The sequence below is a fragment of the Protomyctophum bolini genome, assembly GCF_963924005.1.
Source record: "Protomyctophum bolini genome assembly, chromosome: 18".
NCBI lineage: Eukaryota > Metazoa > Chordata > Actinopteri > Myctophiformes > Myctophidae > Protomyctophum > Protomyctophum bolini.
Genome location: NC_137879.1, coordinates 19,529,946 through 19,554,557, shown reverse-complemented (window position 1 = coordinate 19,554,557; position 24,612 = coordinate 19,529,946). Strand labels below are relative to the sequence as shown.

Below are 24,612 nucleotides of genomic sequence, written 5' to 3'. Positions count from 1 at the left end.
TCTGCGCACCCTCACATTGTGCACCCTATGCCTTGACTTCGCCAGGAAGCTATTCAAATCAAACTTCAGGAACTGGCTACCCCCCCTCAGGAAAGAGATCTCTGGACGTCAAACTAGAAATGGAGACGACCTGGACACTCCATCATGAGAGATATAGAATATCACCAATCCCATATATGTGCAGACCTTTAAATGATAGTGTATTTTAGATTTGTAGTTTTATATTTGTGATCGGCAAATTAATTCAGTGTTTTTAATGGCACCTCTTGTCTTTTTAAAACTGTGATCATGCTGAAAAGTTGAATAAACATATAAAAAAAAGAAAAAAAGGATAATCAATTCACACAACATCCTGCACTTCACACACATCAATTGTTGTGATTTGGGTGACCATCTATATTCTATAAGGTCTCTAGAAGTCTCTAAAAACCTTGGGGTGGTGGGTGAGGATCCGTCGAGTCGCAGGCGCGGAGAACATATGCTAACACAACGAGGTATTCACATACATTCTACACAGAGAAATATATACAGTAAGAACAGTGGATCTATGACATCCCTAGCAGATTATGGAAACAAAGATAAGAACAGAATGGAGCTGGAACAAACATGCATCTCATATCATATATTGCACATACAGTCAGTCCCTCTGATACTGTAGTGGACAGTCATCATGTCATGGTTATCAATATGCTTATGTAGATAAATGTTTTGTCACCGAATAAGGCATCGTGGCCGAACGGTTTGCGGAGCGGTCTTGATATCGGAAGGTCGCTAGTTCGTATCTCCGGACCGGCACTTTAAAATTACCACCGCTGAAGTGCCCTTGGACAAGGCATTGAACCCCTACCATGAAATGTTCTATGAGCAGGGCCTGGCTGTAAACAAGTTCTTGAGCTTAGTCCAGTTACCCTGGGTAAACATAGTACCTTTCCTTTCCTTTCCAGCTGAGGTCATATTTCATAACAAAAGCTAATAGATCTTATTAATAGTAGTCTGTGGTATCTGAAGCGAGAGAGATTTTCTTAAGCTAAAAGAGAAATGGAGAAAGCTGATGCAGACCAAGAGACGCAGGCAGAGAGGTGATGTTGTTCTCTGAGTTTGCATACAAGCAGAGAGACAGAGTACAAGAGCATAGCCTCCCGCTATAGCCCGCAGCCCGCAGGAGCACACACGACTTGACCACCGTCCATAGTGACAAGCCAGCTAATGAACATTTTTAGGCAGTATATACTGTTACAGTAGTAGTACATGCATTGAATAATGGGTAGGGTGGGGCCATGAGCTCACCCCCAGCACCCCGTTGATCCACTAGACAGTGGATCAACAGGGTGCTGGGGGTGAGCTCATGGCCCCATTCCCTGCTTTCATCTAAAAATGCAAACATCCTAGGTGTGACCCAGGAAAGAAACAACACGGTAGGAGTCCTAGCACCATATGAAACAAAATAAATTATAATCATTATGACAATATACCTAAAGAGATGCTGGGAGCCCTCTGAATTGAATATGCTAAGTCTTGGAACAGGGCATTGCAACACATGTCTGAACATTATTATGAACTAATGAATAGGGTTCATCACAAATAAAAGTCCTTTTGTTGCTCTGCCACTGGGAGCACAGGCTTAATGGCACATCATTCCCACGATGTTGATGTAACATGTAGAAAACATGGCAATATAGCAGCCGCACTCTGCTCTACCACATTTGACATAGGCTATTTGATTTGATAGATATAGACATTTAGCAGATGGTCCTAACGACTATAGGCCAAAATGCTGTTTATGATTTGTGGAAACAGGGATGTTCTTTTGAAGGCTACTAAAGGGTTCTTCAATATGAGTAGGCTTACTGTATATATGCCACACTGCCTCCAGCAATCTGCAGATGTATAAAACGCATTCCATTTATGCAATTTTCATTCATGTAAACTACTTAACATTGTGACGTGTTGTGAGTTTGTAGATTTTTGCTCATATTGACTGAAGTGGCGGGCTGACTATTCCCGCATTTTTGCTTTCAATCATTCCACCTACATCATTAAGAGGGACAATGACAAGTAAAGATCATAATACTCTAGGTGGCACTTGACAGTTCGGAACAAACACAACAGTGTCATCCACCCTGACAGGGCATGTCAATGGAATGGCCCATTAGGGCCGATGATGCGTGACGGATAATGTGTAGCGAATCCAAGCTTCCACCCTCCCACACACCCGGTAGTACTGAGCAGCCTATGCAGGGCTAATTTGATAACCACTGGGAAAGAAGAGCGACTTCTGGTGCACTCCCCTCCGTTGCGGCCAGGGAAACTATAATTCCATTCTCTGCTGTTTAATCTTCATATGCTCTTCCTCACATCTCATCTCCTCCTAATTGACATGGAAACCCTCCTCTGCCCTGAGCGGTCGTTATTAGGGCAGCACAGAAGTCTGGAAATACAAATTAAATTACGGCAATCTGATATCAGGGTGAGTTGTATTTGGGTGAAATAAAAATGAGAATTTATCTACATTTAGTCATAATACAGAGTCAGACAGGCTGTCGTTGATGTGATGGTTTCATGGTATGAGGGAGGAAGTTAGGGTGGAGTACTTTATTGATTTTAATTCCATTAATACCTTATGACCGGCTGCTTGGCAGGCACTCCCAGGCCTTTGCCCATGTCAGTTATCACAGTTCGCCTGATTATGGGCCTCCTTATCGGCTGGTGGCAGGCCGGAAAGGAGGCCAGTAGTGGAAAGTAACTAATAAGGGGTGGTATTGTACTTTTACTCCACTATACAACAATTTGAAAACTTGAGTTACTACCATAGTTACTAAATTTTGATTATTATTTAAAAACATCCAGCTCTATTTAAATTTTGGCTATTTGAAAATAGCCGATAGTAGACAAGCTATTTTCAAACTCATTTTTGTAAATGTTATTGTGAAACACGACGCTCAGCCTTATGAGTAGCCTACTTTTACTTTTAGTACATTTTGATGCCAATACTTTTGTACTTTTACTCAAGTAAATTTCCAACTACCGGACTTTTACTTGTGTACTTTTACTTGTGGAGCTGTTGCGGGGGCAACAGCTCCACCAGAGAGCTCCAGACTTCCCTCTCTATAGAGCAACATTAGTAACTTCCTCCTGGGAGATCCCGAGGTGTTCCAAGGCCAGTGAGTCGATGTAATCCCTCCATCGCATCCTTGGTCTGCCCCGGGATCTCATCCCAGTGGGACTTGCATCGAGGAAATCCCTAGGGAGATGCTCGAGAGGCATCCTAACCAGATGCCCGAAGCACCTAAACTGGCTCCTTTCCAGGCCATGAAGCAGCGACTCTACTCTGCGTCTCTCTCGTGTGACTGAACTTCTCACCCTATCTCTAAGGGAGATGCTAGCCACACGTCTGAGAAAACACACTTCGTCAAAATGTATTTGTGACCTTTTCTTTCGGTCATGACCCACACTTCATGACCATAAATTATAGGTGAGAGTAGGAACGAAGATTGCTGGGTAAACAGAGAGCCTTGCCTTCTTTTTGATACTTTTACTTAAGTGAAAATGTTAGTACTTTCTCCACCACTGCAAAGATCCTCAGCACTGGCAGCCAGCTAGGACTGTACTGAAACAACAAACTCCAGATTAAAGACGTGATTACTGCACCAACTCCTCAGCTCAACCACTTTAATCCTAGCACCCCTATACTGGGGCAAAGATTGGGCAAAAAGAGCAGATCTACAAGCTCATAACAAGAAGTGCATGAGCTTGTAGATCAGTTATTTTCAGCGAAGAGATTTGGTATAGGGAGGAGGAGCGGACCAAAGTCCTGTCCTGGGGGACCCCAGTCAACAGCACAAAAACATAAATAACTTTTATAACAAATTTAAGCAATAAAATAAACTGCAATGCAGAAACAATTAACGCACCAGTGGCATTCCCCTTGATGGCTTCAGGTTTCGGTCTTCCCAGCTTCAATGTTTGCAGTTAGTCTTTCAGTTCATTCAGTTGTTCTGCTTCTCTCCATGCAGTGTTCTCCACTGCTGCTAACCTCGCCTCACCAGGCTTTCCACCGCCTCGGAGGAAAGCCTGGTCTCTGTTTCAAAAGTCTGTATGATCCGGGCTGGGGCCGGATGATGTGGTTACGTCATGTTGTAGTATTGTTTTGTAGTCGCCAGACAGGATGAACAGGCGGCGACAACTTCCTTTTCCCTCTCAATAAAAGCTCTCGCTTACGAGAGCTTTTATTGCTTTTAATCAAACAGGAAGCAACAAACAGCTTCCTGTTTGTTGTAGGCAAAACATTGCCTACAACATGACGTAAGCATATCATCCGGCTCCAGCCCGGATCATATACCGAAATGAAATGGTGCCCAGGCTACACTGCTGCTGCTCTCATACTGAACAAACACTTCCTGTTTTCAGTGCCTCGCCCCAATCAGTGATTGTCACCAGGTGCTGACTCATGATCAGTTGGTCGACACCAATGACTGATGCCAATTAGGCCAATTTGGGGTTTTGACAGCACAATATGGTTTATGTGCATTGCATTCTTGGTTGCACTTGTGCCACGTTCCTATGTGTACTACTATTTACGAGGATATTGACATAGGCCTACAAAAAAAACAGAGAGATAAAGACCTTTACAATCTTCTATTTAGGGGGATTTTAGCATTATGGGTTAAAGTTAAAGTGTGACAGGGATAGAGTTAGGTTACAGTATGGGCTATAGTAGGGTTAGACTACAGAGTCAAATCGGCAGTGTTCATTTAATCCCATCACTGGTCACTTTATTTATTATTTATTTTATTTTTTGTAGTTAGCCTACTTTTAAATCATGGTTGTGTCTAACAGCTCTGCAAACCCTTGTTGCTACATTATTGACTTTTAAAAGGGACATTTTACCGCTGGAAGAAACTACAGTCACTCAATGTAATAGTATTTAACAGTAGCACAATTTGAAAAATGTGCACCCTGTAACCAGAAATATAATGAAGTCTGTGTGTTTGACTGGATTGCTGAATTCCTACAATGCCCATAATGCTTTAGTAGTGCACTTCCCCTCCTGTGGAGGTGGGGAGGCTGCATGGAGGTGTGACTTTGTAGTCCAGGAAGGAAGTGAGACCACATTTTCATGACAGGTTTTTGGTCATGAACATGGCGTCATGACTAAAATATCTAGAAAAACATATTACACACATAAAAACCCCAGGAAATTGTTTATTGTGTCCTAAACATCATTAAAATAAACTCTGGTTGTAAAAGGGGTGAAGTGGCCCTTTTACTCCATATGAGTCAGTGCATATGAGTCAGTGCTAAGCCTCAGACAAATAAATTGGTCTGGATGTTCCTAAAGGCCTGATCTGTGTCTTTGCCAGCAGGGCCTCTGGGCTTTGGAATGACCTGATCTGAGTCCGAGTATAAGTCAGTGTCTATACTCTAGACCAGCGGTCCTCAAACTTTATTGGCCGTGCACCCCGTTAACACCTGACCTATAGCTGACGCACCCCCAGCACTAAGTCTCGTTGTATTTGGCCAAAAATGATACATATTTTAATATGATTATGGCAAACTAGACTATTGTAACTCCCTCCTTACTAGCCTACCGGCATGTTCACTTAAGCCTCTCCAACTGATCCAAAATACTGCAGCTCGCTTGGTCTTCAACCAGCCAAAATTCTCACACTACTCCCCCCTTCTCCGCTCCCTCCATTGGCTCCCGGTCGCTGCTCGCACAGAATACAAAACTCTGATTCTGGCATTCAAAGCAACCAAAGGTATGGCACCCCCATATCTTGCAAGTATGATCGAACCCTACAAACACTCCCGCGCACTCAGGTCAGCCAACGCAGGAAAGCTGGAAGTACCTTCACTAAAAACAACGGGACAACGCTCTACACGTCCCAAAGTCTTCTCCCTTCTGGCTCCATTACAATCAGGATGGCAGACTCCATCATGGCCCGTAGCCCCTTAGATAGCACTTTACGTAGACTTAGATAGCATTTTGTACAGACTTATAGCATAATTATGTTACGTAGACAGCACTATAATTGCATTTTATGTAGTCATATAGCACATAGTATAGTATATAGTATAGTATGCATAGTTTATATAGTTTCATTATATAGATATTCCACTGTTACGTTCTTAGCTTACGCATGTTTCATGATAACCACTTTTTGTGATGTATTGCCATGCTTTTTGTGTTCTTGCTTAATGTAAGTCGCTCTGGATTAAGAGCGTCTGCTAAATGCCTAAATTGTATATTGGCAAATAATAACAGAATGTCACTGCACTGAGCTAGACATGCAGCTGATGTATACTCCTGCAGCTGCTCTATACATCTCCTTACAACAGTGGTTTGCCAGGTTTTGCCGTTTGTGCTGCTAAATAACACGATAAAACCGCCATTATACCATTTTCATGTCACGCACCCCCTAGAAGGGGGTCGCGCACCACAAGGGGTGCACGCACCACAGTTTTGGAACCCCTGCTCTAGAAGTCACCAATATATACCTATACTGAAAACCTGATTGTATAGGCTAGCTTTTAGATCATTTTATTTTCTTTTAATATGTGACCGGTCCTCACAAGTAACTGGATACAGGTCCAGTGGCAGTGGGCACAAGGTTTAGGTACCTTGTGGGAACCGCATAAATGTACATTTAAAAATAAAAAATAAAGTATAAATGCATGCTGATGCTATCATTGTCAGACTTAAATTTACCCTTCAAATTCTTGTTTATCACCAACAAGATATCACAGGTTTTGTAGAAATATAGCATGCCATTTTGTACAAATATTGGGGCTTAAATGTAAGCTAATAATGCAAAATGTAGGCTATTTGCGGCCTCTCATTTAATTTGTAAAACAAATGTTTGTGTGTGTGTGTGTGTGTGTGTGTGTGTGTGTGTGTGTGTGTATATATATATATATATATATATATATATATATATATATATATATATATATATGTATGTATGGCTAATATATAGGCCCTATATAAAAGCTGTCCAGTGAGTGTTCTTAGGGGCCCGGCCCCCACACTGTTCCTATCTATGTGAGCGAGCGCGTGCGTGCTTGTTACGACGCGCGTGGGCGTCACTCCTTGATTGATTTCACTAGACCTGATGTATGCGTCGTATCAATGTCACACTCATACACACACACTGCCTCCAGCAGTCCGCAGACGTATAAAACGCATTCCATTTATGCATTTTCATGAATGTAGGCTACTTCCAGCTAGCTTTTAAATCTCTCCGGGCGGCGACGACGACATAACTCCGTCCATATCTTCTCTGTGCATGCGCGTATAATGCATTAAACGTGTGCGGTGCGCGCTATACAGTATTATTTAATAATTAGGATAATAGCAGTGCGATAAAGGGTAAACCCACCAGGAATTAGCAGGCTAACCTCTCGTCGTCGTGCTGCTTACTGCCAATTTGCGACGGCTCCAGCAACGTTGCCTAGTTTAGTGGTTGCGTGGAAACTAAAAGGCTGCATTGCATTGAGCGAGCAAGCAGCCTCATCTAAAGGTGCATTTCCACTGGTGCGTCGCGGTAACACCGGCTGTGTGGCTCTCTCCTGCACAAGTTGAGCAAGCAGCGAAGACTGATGGAGGCTTACCGAAATATTTACCAACCCGTCTTTTGGAGTGCGCTCTGACCAGTTTTGGCCGATTATTTATACTGTAAAAGGACACTGATCTTGCCGTGACACCCGTCATGAGAAGGAGAGGAAAAGCGATAAAGATGTAAGCTACGTGTTGCTTTACAAAATGCATGCGCTTGTCTTTGAAATGACATAGATAACCACATATAGCGTATCGGCTACATATGCTCATTTGATTTTTTTGGTGTAATTTAATGTAATTTCAGTATTAGGTAGCCTATTGTATGCTGAAGCTTTTGGATGTTGATCATACCCATGACTAAAACAAAACAAGATGAAAGACAAACTTAACAAGGGTATCAATTAACACGAGGCACCATATCCATCCATCTACACCTCTTGTCCAATTTTCCGCCAGAAGCTTGTTGCATATATGCAACAACAAATTACGTATACATATGCGTAATTTGTATGAGACAGTGTTATGCTATACTCTACTCAGCGGCAAGAAATGGTGCCTATTTATTTTACCCAATACCCATGCACAAACATTATCCAGACCAGAATCCGTGTTATTATAAATAGCCTAATATGACAAAAAAAGTTGAAAAGTTTATAATGAAATAAACGAATCAACGAGTGATCTAGACCTAGTATTTTGCAACACAGTAGTATAGGCATGATACACAGAAAGTCAGAAACCAATCAATCCGATAGCCTCAATGAAAACGTTTGTTCTATATTGCTTTAATGTTTTGCAGGTTGAACAGAACACCATCTTAGATTATTCATTATTTAATAAATATGTGGGTCATTGAGGACAATAATTAGATGAGGACTTTAATTTAGATTAACAGAGTCAGTATAGAGTAGACATGCAGCCAGGGATGGCGGATGTAGGGAGAGACCTTAAACATTGTTACACTGGCACTAAAAGCCTGTCTTTCAAACTAAATATGTTAAGATATCTTTGCTCACTGACTCTCATCCCATTTAAACAGTAGGCCGATAGCTGTAAGCTAAGTCCATTAGACCTATATGGTGAAGTAGTTAAATGCTTTCCTCCAGAGCTGCACATATTTCCCTGACAAGGATCAAATCCTCCTCTGCTGTGTATCTTACATTTGGGCCTGATGAAGCATGAACTGGCATGAGGAAAATAGTTACAGAGATGAAAGAGGTGAGACTGATGCACAAGCAATTTTGCACTAAGAATTTATTTTCAAGAGATGTCCATCAGGGGCTGGGTGGTGTTTGCATGAGCATCTAAAAGTATTGCTCGTTGTGCTGCCAGAGACTGACTGATTGCTACAGCATGGTCTGCAGTGAATTTATGAAGCCAGAAACTGACATTTGGGTGCAATATTTGTGGTGTAAATTGAACACCAGCGGGGAATATCAACAGAAGAAGGCTGTGGTTTTACCAACACTGTCTCACTGACATAATGGTCCTCAACTTATTTAGAGGCCAACTGATTTAAAGTGTAGACTAGAGGATGCCATCAATCGTGTTGAATGGCTACCAAAACTGATCACCGTATATCAGCATCTTTGAATAATATATCTGTCAAAGTAATACACTCAGAGGGAACAGGCAGTCAATCCTCTCAATTTGAATAACACAAGGGTGTCTCCGAGCAGACCCTCCCAGCCTCTCGATGTTGCATCCTTCCTTCCTTCCCCCTCCTTTTAATCAGCGCCCACCTCAGCCAAAAGCCACACCTCTCTGCCCTATCACTGATACTTCTTTCACAGCTGTCCTTAGTGCCCCATGACTTGCTAATATTTCCCATTTCCTCAATATCTCATTAGTGTGTCCCTCCTCAGTCTGCCTGGCATAGTGTCTGTGTTGTCATTGTAATGTTACCTCTCTCGCCCCAGTTCCTTCGGACATGGCTCTTTCTCTCACGACTGTGTGTCCAATTTCCCATCCTTGCCTACATGCATCAACTCCTCCACCATCACCACCATCGCCTCCTGCTGCTTCTGACTTGTTATCTCTCTGTTAAATGTCAGGCTAGAACACTGTGTGATGGGGGAGAAGAACTGCCCTTTGTTTATTATATATTTTTAACGAACAAAACATTGCAGATCAAATTTAGCAGGCTATTGTTATTTCCCCAGGGTGTTTGACCCGTCCACATATCTATTCTGCTCCCAACAATATAAGCACCAGCAGGTTATCTTGTTTTGTTGTGATGATGAAGGTATATAAACATCTCATTAATGCATCTTGGGAAGGCAGAGTGCATGCAGGCAGACAGGGCCTTGTGAGTCGTGACCCAGGCTTGAGCTGGATCTGCATCCATCTCCTCATGGCTCATTATGGGGACAGTTTGGCAGGCATTTCTTGAGCTGGCGTAGTACAATGGATCTTATTAGCTCTGTCCCGGCTCAGACAAACCCTCACCCGCCCTCCACCATGCCCTCCCTTAACCACAGACACACCAACAACACACACCACTAGCATCACCACCACCCTCTGTCCTCCACCACCCCACAACGTCATGTGATACTAAGAGGTACTTAGAGATCGATTTCATTTTTAATCGTGGTAAGTGGATCTTGCCTAGTCTCCGGCTATTTTTAAGAAACTCAGAAGTCCATTTGGGCCCCATGGTTCCCTGCAGAAAAGAAGAATCATCACATCTGTTTTGGTGGACCTAGGTTCTGGTCAGAGCATTAGCATTTACCCCTACAAAAGGATTAGGTGGCTCAACGCTATACTGACCTGAGGAGCTTTTTTTAGAGGATTAGTAATGAGATAGCAGGTAGCCCTGATCAGCTATTAATGAATTCTGTTAGGGTGGGAAGATGTACTATTTTAAGGATTACATAGAAAATAAAATAAAAAGTATAAATTACAGAACACACAAACAAGTGTTACTTGCACTTTTGATCAAATTACCTCAAGTCTCTCTGGTGAAGCAATTCCTGATTATTCTGATTCCTGATAATTATGGTCGTTTTGTATTTCACACCCACAAGACATGCATGCACTGTCTGTCACAGAATAGTTAAAAAAGACCAGTATAACATAAAAATGTCTCCTCCTGTGCTCTTAAGCTGTCATCTCCCAGTCGTTGAGAGAATGAGGCAAGCAACACTGTACATTACTGCATGAATAATATAGCAGGGTGTTTAAGTACGATAGATTATGTGCAAAACATTCATTTTATTCTTGTTGCATGATAATGTTAATGCTACAGACGTGCAGTGATCACTGCAGACAATTAAAAAAGAAACAGTGGCCTCATTGTGCTGCTTCTTTTTTTTAACCTCCTGCTGGTATAAAGGGGCTTTTCGGTCCTTAGAACTTTCTCAAGCTATAAGAGAAAGCCAGTAATTTATGTCCTCCAGCCATGCTGAAACAAGAGCGCCAAAACATCCCCACTGCCTCCTCACTGCAATTAGACAAGTCAGCCTCCATCTGTGTATTAAGTAACACTGCAGCGTCTCAAGAACATCTCCTGTCAATCACCTGTGTTTTGCATGGGGGAGAAGCACTGCTAATTTCACAGTGTAATTTGCACTGCTCTGATACTGTAGGTTGCATTCTGCCCTCTACCAAACTGATTTCCTCTTCTCTGTTATAGGCTTGACAGATACTGGGGTGGTTGATGTCCCCCCAACTCACCACCGCCTCCCCTTGACCCGGACTGTCGTCCCTGGAGCATGCCCATACATCCGACATGCCCCTGCTGGTGGGCTGGCTACTGCGCCACTCGGTGGTCATGTGTTTACTGCTGCACAGCCTGGTGCTGATGACCTTCTGCTTCCATCACGCTGCCACCAGTGGCTGTAAGAGCTGCTACTGCTCCGATATCGAGGGCGGGGGGAAGTCAGTCCGCTGTAGCAAACTGCAGCTCAAGGAGATCCCGCAGGACCTCCCAAATGACACAAGGCGAATCTACCTGGACTACAATGAACTCACCACGGTCCCGGCCAATGCCTTCGCCGGCCTGCCACTCCTGGTCGAGGTGGACCTATCCCACAATGAGCTGATCCAGCTGGAGCCGGGGGCCTTCAGAGGGCTGGGCCCCTCGCTGCAGTCGCTGGATGTGTCTTCCAACAAGCTTGTGAACTTTAACCTTGAGGCATTCGAAGGCCTGCACGCACGTGCCAACCTGACTAACAACCCATGGCACTGTGACTGCGACCTGCAGATGGCCATGCCTCATGTAGACCTAGAGCCTGCGTCGCTGGCGGGCATCGTGTGCCAGACCTCAGATCCCAAGGACATCGGTGTTAACGGGGTGGCCTTCCTGTTGGCACCAGACGTTGACTTGTGCGTAGGGATGAAGAAGACCACGGATGTGGCCATGCTTGTTGTCATGTTTGGCTGGTTTACCATGGTCATCTCCTACCTTGTGTGCTATGTCAGATCCAACACGGAAGATGCCCGCAGACATCTGGAGTACCTTAAATCTCTGCCTGGCAGGCCGAGGTCGGAAGAGTCTTCCACCATTAGCACTGTGGTATAGGGGTGATCGAATCCACAGGACTGTTCCTACACATTCCAAGAGGAAGCTCCAGCCTGGACCTAATGGGGTCATCAATCATTGGTCTCAGACAGTTCTGCATGGCTGTTGTGAGGCAAGGTGGCCAACAAGACATGCGTGCAGGAAAACCAGGCCAGAGCAATCTGGCCCAGATGAATAATTCAGCTATCAGTGGCCCATTAGGAGTTTGCATTGGCTGAGTATAGGCCTACGGTCTACACTTACGGAGTAAAAGCAAGAGGCATGTTTTCGGTAAACTCTGAAAATGGGATTTAAATGGAATTTATCCAGTGGTGCATGCACCCTAGACGCACCTCTCTATTCTTTACGCAGACCATTCAGGAGACTACGTCAAACAGCAATATAAACAGGAAGGGGCGACATGCAGGTTATGCTCAACTATTACTCACTCTGTTACTCCAGACCGCTACATGTACAACTGTTTTCCAATAAAAACAAAAAAATCATCATCCATAAAGTGTTCACTAGTATATTAACAGTAAAATTATATTATTTTCCATTAAAGCTACAATCCGTAAATATTAGCTCCATTGTCCCCCTTTCCTCTACGGACAGGAGTAATTGGAACAACGTCCAAACTAAAATAAAGATGGCAGAAAATCAAATAACTTTATTGACATTGCCAACAATGTCCTACCTGACGCTAAGGTTGATATTTTTCATTGGAATAATAGGGAGACCACCACCAAACACTGCATGAACTATATTGTATTAAGGGCAATTTTGGTTTTTTTTTTTCAACCAAGGTTCATGTTTTAGGTTGTTATTAGAGAAAGTAAAAGATGGGTGTTAATTCTTTTAAATTAGCTACTTTTTTTGGCTAAATATGCATTTATTGGTTAATGGCGATTTCTTTATTATTATTTACTATAGTCCTACAAGACCCCGGGAAAAGATCACACGATCTACTGAATGTGAAGGGGGAGGTGACAAACTGACACAGAGTATGGCATCCCCCTAGTATCCCCCTTCACATTCAGTAGATCCCGTGAAAAAATGGGTTGCAAAAATCGTGGGATAAAAAACCCCAAACATATTTAGCCACTTGTTCGAATGCCCCCCCCCCCCCCCCCCCCCCTGTCAAAAATAACAAAAATCGTTAAAACGAAAGAAAGCAGCAATTTTATTTATTTATTAATAATAATAATAATACAAATAACACTCATTGATTGATTGATTACTTTATTAGACAATAAAAATGCAAACAGCACTTCTCAAAATCATGAAATGTAATGTACAGGTTGGAATAGAAATAAATCAGAAGGGGAGAGGTGGGACGATCACCTTCTCTCCTTTTGACCTGCTGATAGTGACAGGCGAATTTTCAAGCCTGTTTTAAAGGAAGCCAGTGGTTTGCTTGTTCTGAGGGAAGGGGGCAGGGCATTCCACACCTATATGGGCGCATCCAGACAGTAGATTCACAAAGATGCCAAATGCCACTCGCATCAGGAGTCTCGTCCTGGTTTTTAGACAGCTGGTGGATGGAAATGAAGCTCCACCCACACTGCAACTTGCAGTGTCAGCCAGAAAACCGTAAACGTTTTGCCGACGCTGAAAGATGCAGCGTGGGTGGAGCTCCATTTCTGGATGCATTCTATGGCAGTGCTGTAGAAGGTGGATTTACCCATATTTGTTCTAAAAGTGGGTGGCACCAGATCATTATTCACGCTCCCTCTAGTGTTGTGGCTGTAGGTGTCACTCACTTTTTTTAGGTAAGGTTTGCATTTACAATTTTGAATGTCATTTTCAATTGCTTGACTCTGTCCTCTACCCGGAGCCAACCTATGCTATCAAAATGCGTTGCACAAAGATGGGTCATGGGCCCTGGGCCCTAGGCCTAGAAGAAGAATCTTTTACTTTCTCTAATAACAACCTAAAACATGAACCTTGGTTGAAAAGGTTGTCCTTTAACTACTCTGCCACACAGATTGGTTCAAATAACATTGTAGTCATTAAAATATGTACTGGATGGATTGTAGCTTTAAAGATGCATGGGTGTCATTTCATAATAGTTGATTGAAGATGCTGTGTAAAACACATGGTAGGCATACCGGCTACACCCCAGCTGACCATTGCCAATGCCTACAGGGTTTTAACAGGGTTATAATTTCAATAACGCTTAAATTCATGATTATTCAGCTCATTGTGCTGATGCATCAGATCACTGTAGGGTGAAGGACTCAATATGGCTTTGATGAGTTGTAGCGACGGTGAAAGCTCCATACTGATGAGCTCTTAAGAGTTCCAAGCTACACATTTACAGTAAGCATTTGACAGGAAACTCCTCCCAGTTTCTGCTATAGTCACAGTTGTTTTTCTTCACCACTGCATGTAATTGACAGAGAGATTCATGCTTTTTCTGTACACCAGAGAACACACTATACATACTGTACATACATGAGCCCATGAGAACGGAAATGTGTTCGTTGCCTATTTCCTGCGGCAGTAAGCTCATACTGAGGTCAGTCCATGGGGAGCTTTGGTCAATTTATCAAACACTGCCCAACAAAGAGGGAAATGAGTCACCCAAGAGTGAAGGACACACTGGCAACAAACTGTAGGTCCACCTGATAGCAGCAAACTTCACACACTAGGCTTGACATTTGCTGTCTACCTGAAACCAGAAACACAGCCGTGCCTCTGGAATTACCCCTCAGCATAATATGCTAATGTTGGTATTCTTATCTTTGGCCATGGCCAATAGTCTTAACATGCAATATCTTCTTGATATGATAAGCAGAGAATTATGGCCAATTAATACTATGTTGTTTAAAGTCAGCCTAATATATAACAACAATATTCCAGCTGAAAGTTGATGCAGTATTTTAGGTATGAATTGGATTTTAGAGGTGGATTAACTCTGGATGTGTTACTCAGGTCATCAGGTTCAATTTGTTTAAAAAAAACATTCATAACTACTTAAGCCCTATATAATTCTTCTTACGAGCAATAACAAAAGTAGCTGACCTACAAGCTCACAATGCATCATGATGTAACAAATTTAAATTTGGCACACCAGTGTTAATGTGGTTAACATATATATTTTAAATTAATATTAAGACATTTCCCGAAAGGAAATTAATGTATATAATTCAGTCTGACCAGAAGCAAGAATAAAACATATCCCCACCGGCCATAAAAATGAATGACCAGAAGGGGTAATATAGAGAAGACCCCCCAGCACATTGAACCCTGCCTGTCATGGCCAAATGAAAAAGAGAGGACAAAACAGTGGGATGTAGTACATTTCACATTCTTTGCTGCGCTTCGGCAAATGAGTCATATGTGGTCATTCTCACCTCTTCACCACACAGTGACCAGAGCCAAATACAGAGAAATGTCCTCCATTCTGTGGCCATTTGTCTTAGAACATTTGCCCGTGTGCTCTGTTTCCCGAGAGGTGTCCAGGGCAGTGCTGGGAGCCTCACAGTCTGATGAGTTCATTCCCATGGGTCTCCCTAGCAGCATTGTTGGGGGCATGACCTGCCAGTTCATTAAGCAGAGCTGTCTGGGATATGGATCTACTAATTGCCAAATGTTTCCACGCCATGGACCCCCAAATAGCTTCTTCTATTGTGAAATGGCTTTAAATACAACTGAAAATAGTGAAACAACCACGCGTTGCCTTTGCTCATTTCCAATTGCTCCACCGGCAGCCCCCACTTTGAATAAGTGTATAATTCACCAGTCAGGCACCTACATTTATCTGCAGTGGATTATTTATATGCAGAGTAGATGCAGATGAGACGGGTGATAATTTACTTCATATCAGACTCTTCAGCCAGAAAACAAAATAAATGGATTGAAGAATGTAACAACCCTGGACCATTGACAAACAAACCATATATCTTTCACAGTGGAAGTAAGGGGCTGTAGCTGTTTTCACAATGACAATATGGAAAGAGCTTTTCTTGTTGTTTTGCACATGACTATGTAAGATTAACCTAGTGCAGTGTTGAATAATGAAATTTGATGTTCACGTTCTGTCAACAAGGGTATCCCTGTTTCAAACACACAAGATGCCTCCAGACCGGTGCACAAGCCAATAAACTATGCATGACAGCCATAAAAACACTTGAGGATAAAGTCTGGGAAGGCATACATCAACTCAATTGATTTGATTCTAAAACTGCTAAAATTGAGGGAGGGGGGTCACAGGGATCAATCATAAGCCCCCCATCCTGCCCTCTTTCACTAGTGCCTGGATAAACCCTGCTCTGGGTAAAGCACCTTCTGAACCCCTGATCTCAGGAGCAAAAATTACAAAATGTACTTGCCACAACCCTTCTCTCTCCTCTTCTACCTCTTTCTGACACATCTCTGTCCCCAAGGCAACGCCTCTGCCTCTTCCACACTGCAGCTAGAACTATTGCAGCATTTATCTCCTCCTACTGTATAACCCTCCTCTGATCTGAAGCCCAAGGACAGGGCTTTCTGTGGAGACCGGAGAACAGCTTTTGTTATAGGGTTTTTCTGCTATTCATGGCCCAACCTGACTACAGTTTGAGGCAATAGGTTCTCTCTCCCCAACTCCCCCGCGTCTCGGCTGAGTTTTCTTTACAAGGCAGTTGAGTTGTTATTGATCTTGGCAGAGTTAATCTGAAGGAAGTCCAAGTACAGCCTCCTGTGACAAGCAGGAGGTTCAGCGGCACTGAAAAATAGATGTTAAGGCTCTCTCTCTGACATTTCCTGCCACACGCATTGGTTCCCTCATCTCCGTCTTGTCCTAGTGGAGTAACTACTCACCTGAGGGTGCAATGAGGACAATCAATGCAATAGACTGAATAGAGAGTACTGATAAACACGAAAGCCGCTTTGTACCGTGTGTGTGCGTGTGCGTGTGTGTGTGTGTGTGTGTGTGACTGTGTGTGTGTGTGTGTGTGTGTGTGTGTGTGTGTGTGTGTGTGTGTGTGTGTGTGTGTGCGTGCGCATGCGTGCGTGTGCGTGTGTGTGTGGAGAGTGCATGTGTGTTTTAGTATGCCATTGTCAGTTTCAGCTATTGTATGTGACTTCTTTTGTACACCAACATGTACGACAGGTGTGAGTGTATGTGACAGAGTGTGTGTGTGTGTGTGTGTGTGTGTGTGTGTGTGTGCAGTGCACGTGTGTTTGCACGGACACATGCATGTGTTGTGCATGTAGGCAGTGGTAGTCTGGTAAGGTAACACGTCCATTCTCCAGCACACATAGATGTCCTTCCTTGGGCTTAATTTAAATTTCAGACCAGCTCAGCTTGCCCCGCCTGCTACCCCAGACACGTTACACTGGTGTGAGCATTACAACTGCTGGGTAATGGGACACATTAGTGGGGGATAGGGTGGCAGATCCAATCCCGCAGAGCGCATGCAGCCTCACTCGGCATTAGGTTGCAGGTGACAATCATGTTTCCAGGCTCCTCTGTAGAGCACTTGGGGTTTCTTAGCGTGTACATCTGTGGGTTTCCTCTTCCGGCCCAAAGGTAAAGTGACACAGAGGAAGACTATACACGGCATGCTCTAAAAAAGAGTGAATGTTCGGTCTCTGGGTCACTCAGAGAGTGACCATATGGACCCACAAGGTTCATTTGGTTACATTACAAATGGATAATTAACACTGAGATTGTACTGTGTGGCATATTTCTATAGTGAGTTATGAAGGTCTGAGTTAACATCCTCTGTTGGTTTGCCTCATGATTTCTTGTGAACTGAACTGGATACATGCTTGATGATTGGACTGGGTTGAGGCACTTCATAATGGATGCTACGGCTCCCCCTGTCTTTTCAACTTTGTAAGTGTGCAAGAAAGAACAATATTGATTCAGGGATGTGTCACTACTTTAAAGGCTCTGTTCTAGTGGCGATGAGCCATTATTTAACCTTATTAAAGATGACTGAGCACCAGTGCATTTACTTTTAGACAGGTAAGAGCAGCTTCATACACCAGACTCACACATTCCGAGCTTCCGAGTACAACTCTTGCCCTTTTGAGTACAGTATAATTGGTTGTTAAATACCTTGCTTCTTCTATATTACTGTACAACAGGGCACATTTTCAGCAGTCAATACAAGCAATCTGATATACTGAACACATTTTATTTAGAATTATATTCTATATAATATTATATACAGTATTATATTATACATTTTAGGCTTTGATAATCAATTATGTCACATAGCTGCTTTACATTGCTGCAGGGATGAAACACCATACATTGCTGACATTTTCCGATAGATAGGACATGTAGGCGCAGGGCCAGGCATACGGACAAATACGGACCCTCTTATTGACGGCCACCTCTTTCAGAGAGGTTGGAATGTGTTAAATGGGAAGTAAAGTACAGCGATTAAGAATACCAACCGCAGATTTAGGGCCCTTGCTTGGCCCGCACTTGGACCGTCAATTAGAATATCCATACAGACATACAGACACTGGCAGTCACATTATATTACTGGTATTTGACCAAAGAGACAGACCATTAGGCTATGGAAGAGGTTTTATTACCTCTCTTTAAACACCAATCAATATATGAAATGTATTAATTCCGTTGTTTTGGCTTCCTGCTTCCTATTTCAGAGTGCTACAATCCTTTTCCTGCTCTGAACATCATCTCTGTAATTTCTAGGATTCTCTTTCCTTGTCATGCAGTCAGATTTCACAAGAAGGGAGGTTCTTTGGATAAACTCAGCATAATAGACAGAATTACCGTCAAAGATGTTATATGAAGTTGATCCATGAAAGGACACTGACCCGTGTCTCAGGAAATTGTCACTGGGGACCACCGAGTTTCTCAGGTTGTTTTGAACTTTTGAATGCACGGACTGGGAGGTGCTGCAAGAGACAGGACATTTTCTTTCTTTTTTTCTTGGCTAACCATTATTTAACCAGGAGGACTCTCTATTTTTCAAAAGCGCACAATTAACAAAGTTGTGGACATAAAACCAACATAATAATTTAAAAGGAAAGTATTATAGTATAACATGCGTCATTCATTACATTAGGGATATAAGTAGTTATTTAAAATTACTTCCAGTGAGACCTTTGCAACAGATTCTAAGCAGAAGAACACCCAGTTGGAATTGCTCCAATTTAATAATGACAATTCCCATGTTAATTATCTAAGTTGTATAATCATTTTATAATGCCTTATAATGCATTGTATTCACTGTTAAAATGCATAATAAGTTACTATAAGAGGTCATTTGTCACTTTAACACACAAACACCTGCACTGAATGACACACCCACACATAACACATTAAAACTCCACCCGGTTACACCAATTTAGAACATGCTTTAAGCCAGGACAGATAGTAGGATTATGTCCTGGGAGCAAGGATAATAACTTTCCATACTTTTTGTTTGTTTGTTTGTTTTTGAAGGATGTAGCTTCATAGGTAAAGATAATAACAATACGCTAATTGTTAAGTCTATGGCTGGACAAGGCAGACCATCCACCCGAGCATACAAAGAGGTATGGTAAGTAAAGTTGGTAAATTTGGTCTCAATGCTCCATGGTAGAGAGTAGCTAGCCTATTCAGCACATGTAGGCCTTGTGAAGATGCATGCATGTACAGTTTATATTTATAACATCACCAGAGTCCAGCACAGACATAAAGGTGGCAGCAACAAGTCGCCATTTGACCTTGGAGGAAAAGAAAGAAAGAAAACCAATTTCAACTTAAAACATTTCATAAGTTGCTGAATTTGAGGCACACAGTATCTCTAAAAAAAACAAAAATACATCGCATGGATGCACCTGGGACGTATTCTCAGTGATGTATCCCAAGGTCATTGGGGTTTTGGGTCTCAGGTGACCCAGCCGGGGTGATCAAGTCCCGACTTACGTCCCATAGTTCCATTAGGGAAAAACCAGGGCCACACAATCCGTTCCTCCTGAACTACTCTGCCGGGAATGGGAGGTACCATTCTGGCGCGTGGAAGGAGAGGAAGGACTAGGCTCTGTGGGTTGACTCCTGTCCGGGCCCCTCTTACGTCTCACCAGGTCCACTCCTGCTCTCACCAGGTCCAGCCCCTGTGCGTTGTACCAGACTCCCAGCACCAGGCACTTTATTCAGGAATGGTGGATTCTCGAGCCGCAATGGTTCCGCAGGTTCCACCTTGCCCTTGGTGGTGCCGCAGGCTCCGCTTGAGGCTATAGTTATTAAACGATAGACTATAACTGATTGACTATAAGATTGGGTTCCAAAGTTTGCAGGAGTGCTCCGTTTTGAACAAAATGCCTCAAATCATGAACACGTGCACGTGCATGAGCGTGCATGTTCTTAGAAATTTTGAAATTACTCCCACAAATTTTGCCCAGACCCAAACATCACGCAAATCAGTATACATCTCTATAGTCAAATAATCAAAACCTGTCAGATTTTTCATATTCCATCCTGATTGGCAAATTCTGAACATTGCTGGCCAACAATAACCTACCTACCCTGATGGAGCCCTATGTTCCGAGGAGCACTTTTTCTAGTTCTCTATTGAGATACAGACTGTATTGGAGCCTCAAGCAAGGCTGCTAGCCCAGATAAGGTGTGTCCGAAAATGCTCAAGGCCGGTGCTGCCCAGCTTGGGAATCCCCTACAACAGCACATGTTTTTAAAGCGGGGGCTGCGGACCTAGCCTCGCGTAGCCAGCCTTCATCTGCCTTTGCAATGCATATTGCCCCAGGCAGATTAAGTCTGGCCCCTCTCAATTGTGGGAGGACTTCACGGCCGAAATGGTGACGGCCAACCAGATTCGTCTGGAACCAGGCTATAAACAACCAGGGCACAGTATTAAAATATGGGGCAGGACATAGCGAGAGAAAAAAATCGAACACTGAGAGTGCAGAGAACCCGAGACTAATATCCACGCAGTGATATTAGTATCGCTACGAGAGCAACAGAGGAAGCAGAGGAAGAATAATAACAAAAATAAATATGTGTGTGTGTGTGTGTGTGTGTGTGTGTGTGTGTGTGTGTGTGTGTGTGTGTGTGTGTGTGTGTGTGTGTGTGTGTGTGTGTGTGTGTGCGAGTGCGTGGGTGTGTGTGTGTGCGGACATCCTGACCACACCCTCAAATATTTATGCCTGCATCTATGCTTTGGAAATTTTCATGCAATAGTCATGGCAACGTAATGACCGTGGTTGATTCACAGTGTTCTGATTGTCTGATTGTTCATGTCTATGCAGGAATTATGCTGCTACTTCTGTTTATCATTTCAATGTGTTATGTTTTCCCCACGGCCCAGAGGCCCACTGCACTAGACCAAGACTTTGACAAAAATGGTGTTCAATTCATGACTACTACCTCTATAGGGGTTTGTATCATGTGTGGACAGACAAAAGTAGTACAGAGGTCTGGTCGAAGGTTGATGCAAGGACCGAGCATTTCCATGACCGAATGTGGTGAACTTTTCTTAGTCCAGGCCTCCCCTGCTGCCGGCCTCAATTGAAGGGGTGCCGAGATTGTTCAGAATGACTAGTGTCTGGGTTTATATCTGGACTGGACTGGACACTGGACACTGATGCTCTCTACAACTACAGGAAGGGACAGAGATGGCTCAATTTCCCCCGGAGGCTCAGATCTAATGTTCTACCAATCTGTGGTGGCCTGCAGGCCTTCAAGGACAGTTTACTGTCTGATGCCTGACAACGGACAGGCCCTGCGGCTGCTACATTAGTAATACGTACTTTTATCTCTCCTTGCATGTCTACACAATTCATCTTAAAGACAACAAATGCCAACAACATATGTTTAACCTCATCCTCATGCCGAGCCATTGTTCTGAGTGAGCTAACAACACAGTGCAGCCAAACAGTGTTTCAAAGCGGGTCAGCGACAGGGCCACAGAGTGGGGCCTCAGCAGTGCATAATGACCTCCTTTCATGTCCTTGTTTGATTGGAGATTAGACCAGTGTGGATTTCAGGGATCACATTTGGTGCCTTCACTTCACAGCCTACCAAGCATAGCCAGATGTGACAAATTTACAATGACTGACCAGGAGCCCTGGTGTCAGAGCATAGAGAGGAACTGATCTGCTACAATAGTCAGGCAGGTTGCAGGATTTTCTCCCCGATGCTGTTCACTTTAAATTAATAGTATTGTTTATGGGGAATTTGACAATTTCAGACAAACTAAATGAGTCAGACAAACTAATGGATGCCAAATTATATTGTTATGATTTTGTATGTACTTGATTTTTTTTTTAAATAAAATACTAGCTAGTCTAAAGAGTATTAAATCATCTGCTTTGGAGGTTTATCTTTCCCTTTAAATCTCACTGCAATATTTATTTTTCAGAAATATACATTTGAGGTGAGGATTCAACTGACACATTGAGATGGAGTGGATGGATACTGAATATGCATATGTAGGAAATATGTTGTTACCTTTCAGAAACTCGATCACCTAAGACTGATAAGAGACCAGTGACTATAGTGACGTTTTAGTGACTAGGACATTTGGGGAATAGGCTCAGTTCTCTAATTTCCTTAAAGACACAGACACCAGAGACTATTGGCGCTGGTTTGCTCGCTATTGTAACATGTTTGTAGAATTTGTGCTATCAAAGTAATCCAGTTGATTGAAGCACCAGTCATGTGTCCAGTGCTTTGGCAATGTAAAACGTTTTCTCATGCCAATAAAGCCCTTTGAATTGAATTGAAATTGAGAAAACTAAAATCATCCTTTGAGCCTTTGACATAATTCCATGTATCCATTTAACTTTGAGGTTGAGGAGCTGGGTGGACATTTATTTAGTAAATATAGAAGTTCATAAATATATTGTGACAGAGAAAGAAGATTTTCTTTACCTGAGTGCAGAGGTGTTGTTTAGTTTGCAAGACCTGTGTTTCATTTCAGGGGGCCACAAGATGGCATTATTCTGCAAGTCAGTGCTACTGCTATCCCTAACCCTGCATAGTCTCTTTACTTCACTAGCAAGACAACTGTTAAGTTTTTGAAATTCTAAACAGAAACATAGCAGTAGCAGTATGAGTCCTGCATAGACATTGAACAATCAGATAGAACACTGCATATCAACCAAAATCAGTGCGTTGCCAACTTGCCATGACTATTGCCATGATTATATCTCAAATGACCATACATGGGGTCTGTCATGATTAGCCCATTGTCTATGACTCACAGAATACTTGACATCACTGCTGACCATTTTCCAAAGCATGGATCCAGTCATTCATAGTCACAGGGTGAGGCCAGGGTGGAATCAGCGTGGGGTCAGCGTGGGGTCGAGGACAAAAAAGATGTTGGTGATAAGGTGGCGGCTATAAAGATGCATGGCTACTTGTAGAGAGGCTGGGGAATTGGGAATTGGCTTTACTAAATTGGGACTTGAAGGGGGGTAAAATGTTTTTCTTTTGTCTTGAAGGGGCATGTTTTGCACAATAACATAGTCTTTTCATTAATTATGTCTGCCCGTGATCTCTGTGATTTATACGTTTGTTTACCTCAGTCACTGATACTAAATCTGACGTTAAATTTTTTCTATGAACCTGTGACTTGACACCCATACTGTTATATCTAATATTTGCACCAAAGATTCATACTGTATGAGAGTTTGGTTTAAGCCAGTGATGTAATTGTAGCTGAAATTCATCAGTGCACAATCACTGAACTGGATGCGTCACTGCACAAATATCAACTCCTTTCAGTTCCAGTTTAAAATGAGGGTTGGTCTTAATTTAACATTTCATATCCAACAAGAATCATTTTAGGCCATTTTATACATACTAACTACTAGACCGATGCCCTTTGGAACCAGTCTATAAGGTCAGTCGTCATATTGACGTATATATTTGGGCATAAAAGGTACATAGACAGCTGGGGCGCCGATGGCCTAATGGACGAGTCTCATACTAATGCAGCCTGTCAGCGAGCCGTCACCCTCTGTCGCTCTCCCTGTATGTGGATTATTTGAGTGGTACAGCCACTCCAAGGAACAGCAATGTCCCTATGTCCATCCATCCCTATGTCCGTATGTCCCTATATTTAGGGTATCAATAGGGGCAAAAGTGGCGCTGTTGTGCTAGAAAGATAGATAGATAGATAGAGATAGTGTTGCACTTTTGCCTGCTAATTACAATGTGAAGCGTGCATGAGAGATGGAGGAGGGTGGAGAGAGAGAAAGAGAGAGAGTTGTCTGCTAATTCCCCATTTCCCCCACACAGTAAAGGTGGTTGCACACTGGATGCGTTTTTCAGAAAAAACTATGGAGAAACGCTGCTAAAAATCTGAAAAACGCGCTCTGTGTGCAGGGACCTTAACTCTGTAATTCCTCGACCGTCTCGGACGCGGGGCGGCTCTCCAGTACCGGGCCGGCACCCTGGGCGTGTTCCTGTGGGTCTGGAAGTTCCGGGGACCCCCACACAGAGTTGCACCACTCAGTTCACACGGGTGTGATTTCTTAAATAATAATAATATTAATAAAAACATATACTGTATTATGGTACAGAATAGATCTATAGAGATTTGGAGATTTATATAGACTCAACGGCCTACTCAGG

The 24,612-nt window shown here is 43.0% G+C and overlaps 1 protein-coding gene across 1 annotated transcript; it reads left to right on the top strand.

The window, feature by feature from the left end:
- Positions 1 to 11,288: 11,288 nt before the first annotated feature.
- lrrc3ca (leucine rich repeat containing 3Ca) lies at positions 11,289 to 12,080 on the top strand (the record flags this gene model as incomplete). Its single annotated transcript, XM_080789363.1, has 1 exon — positions 11,289 to 12,080. One exon carries the CDS (start codon positions 11,289 to 11,291, stop codon positions 12,078 to 12,080), a length of 792 nt encoding a protein of 263 aa, XP_080645489.1.
- Positions 12,081 to 24,612: the final 12,532 nt, after the last annotated feature.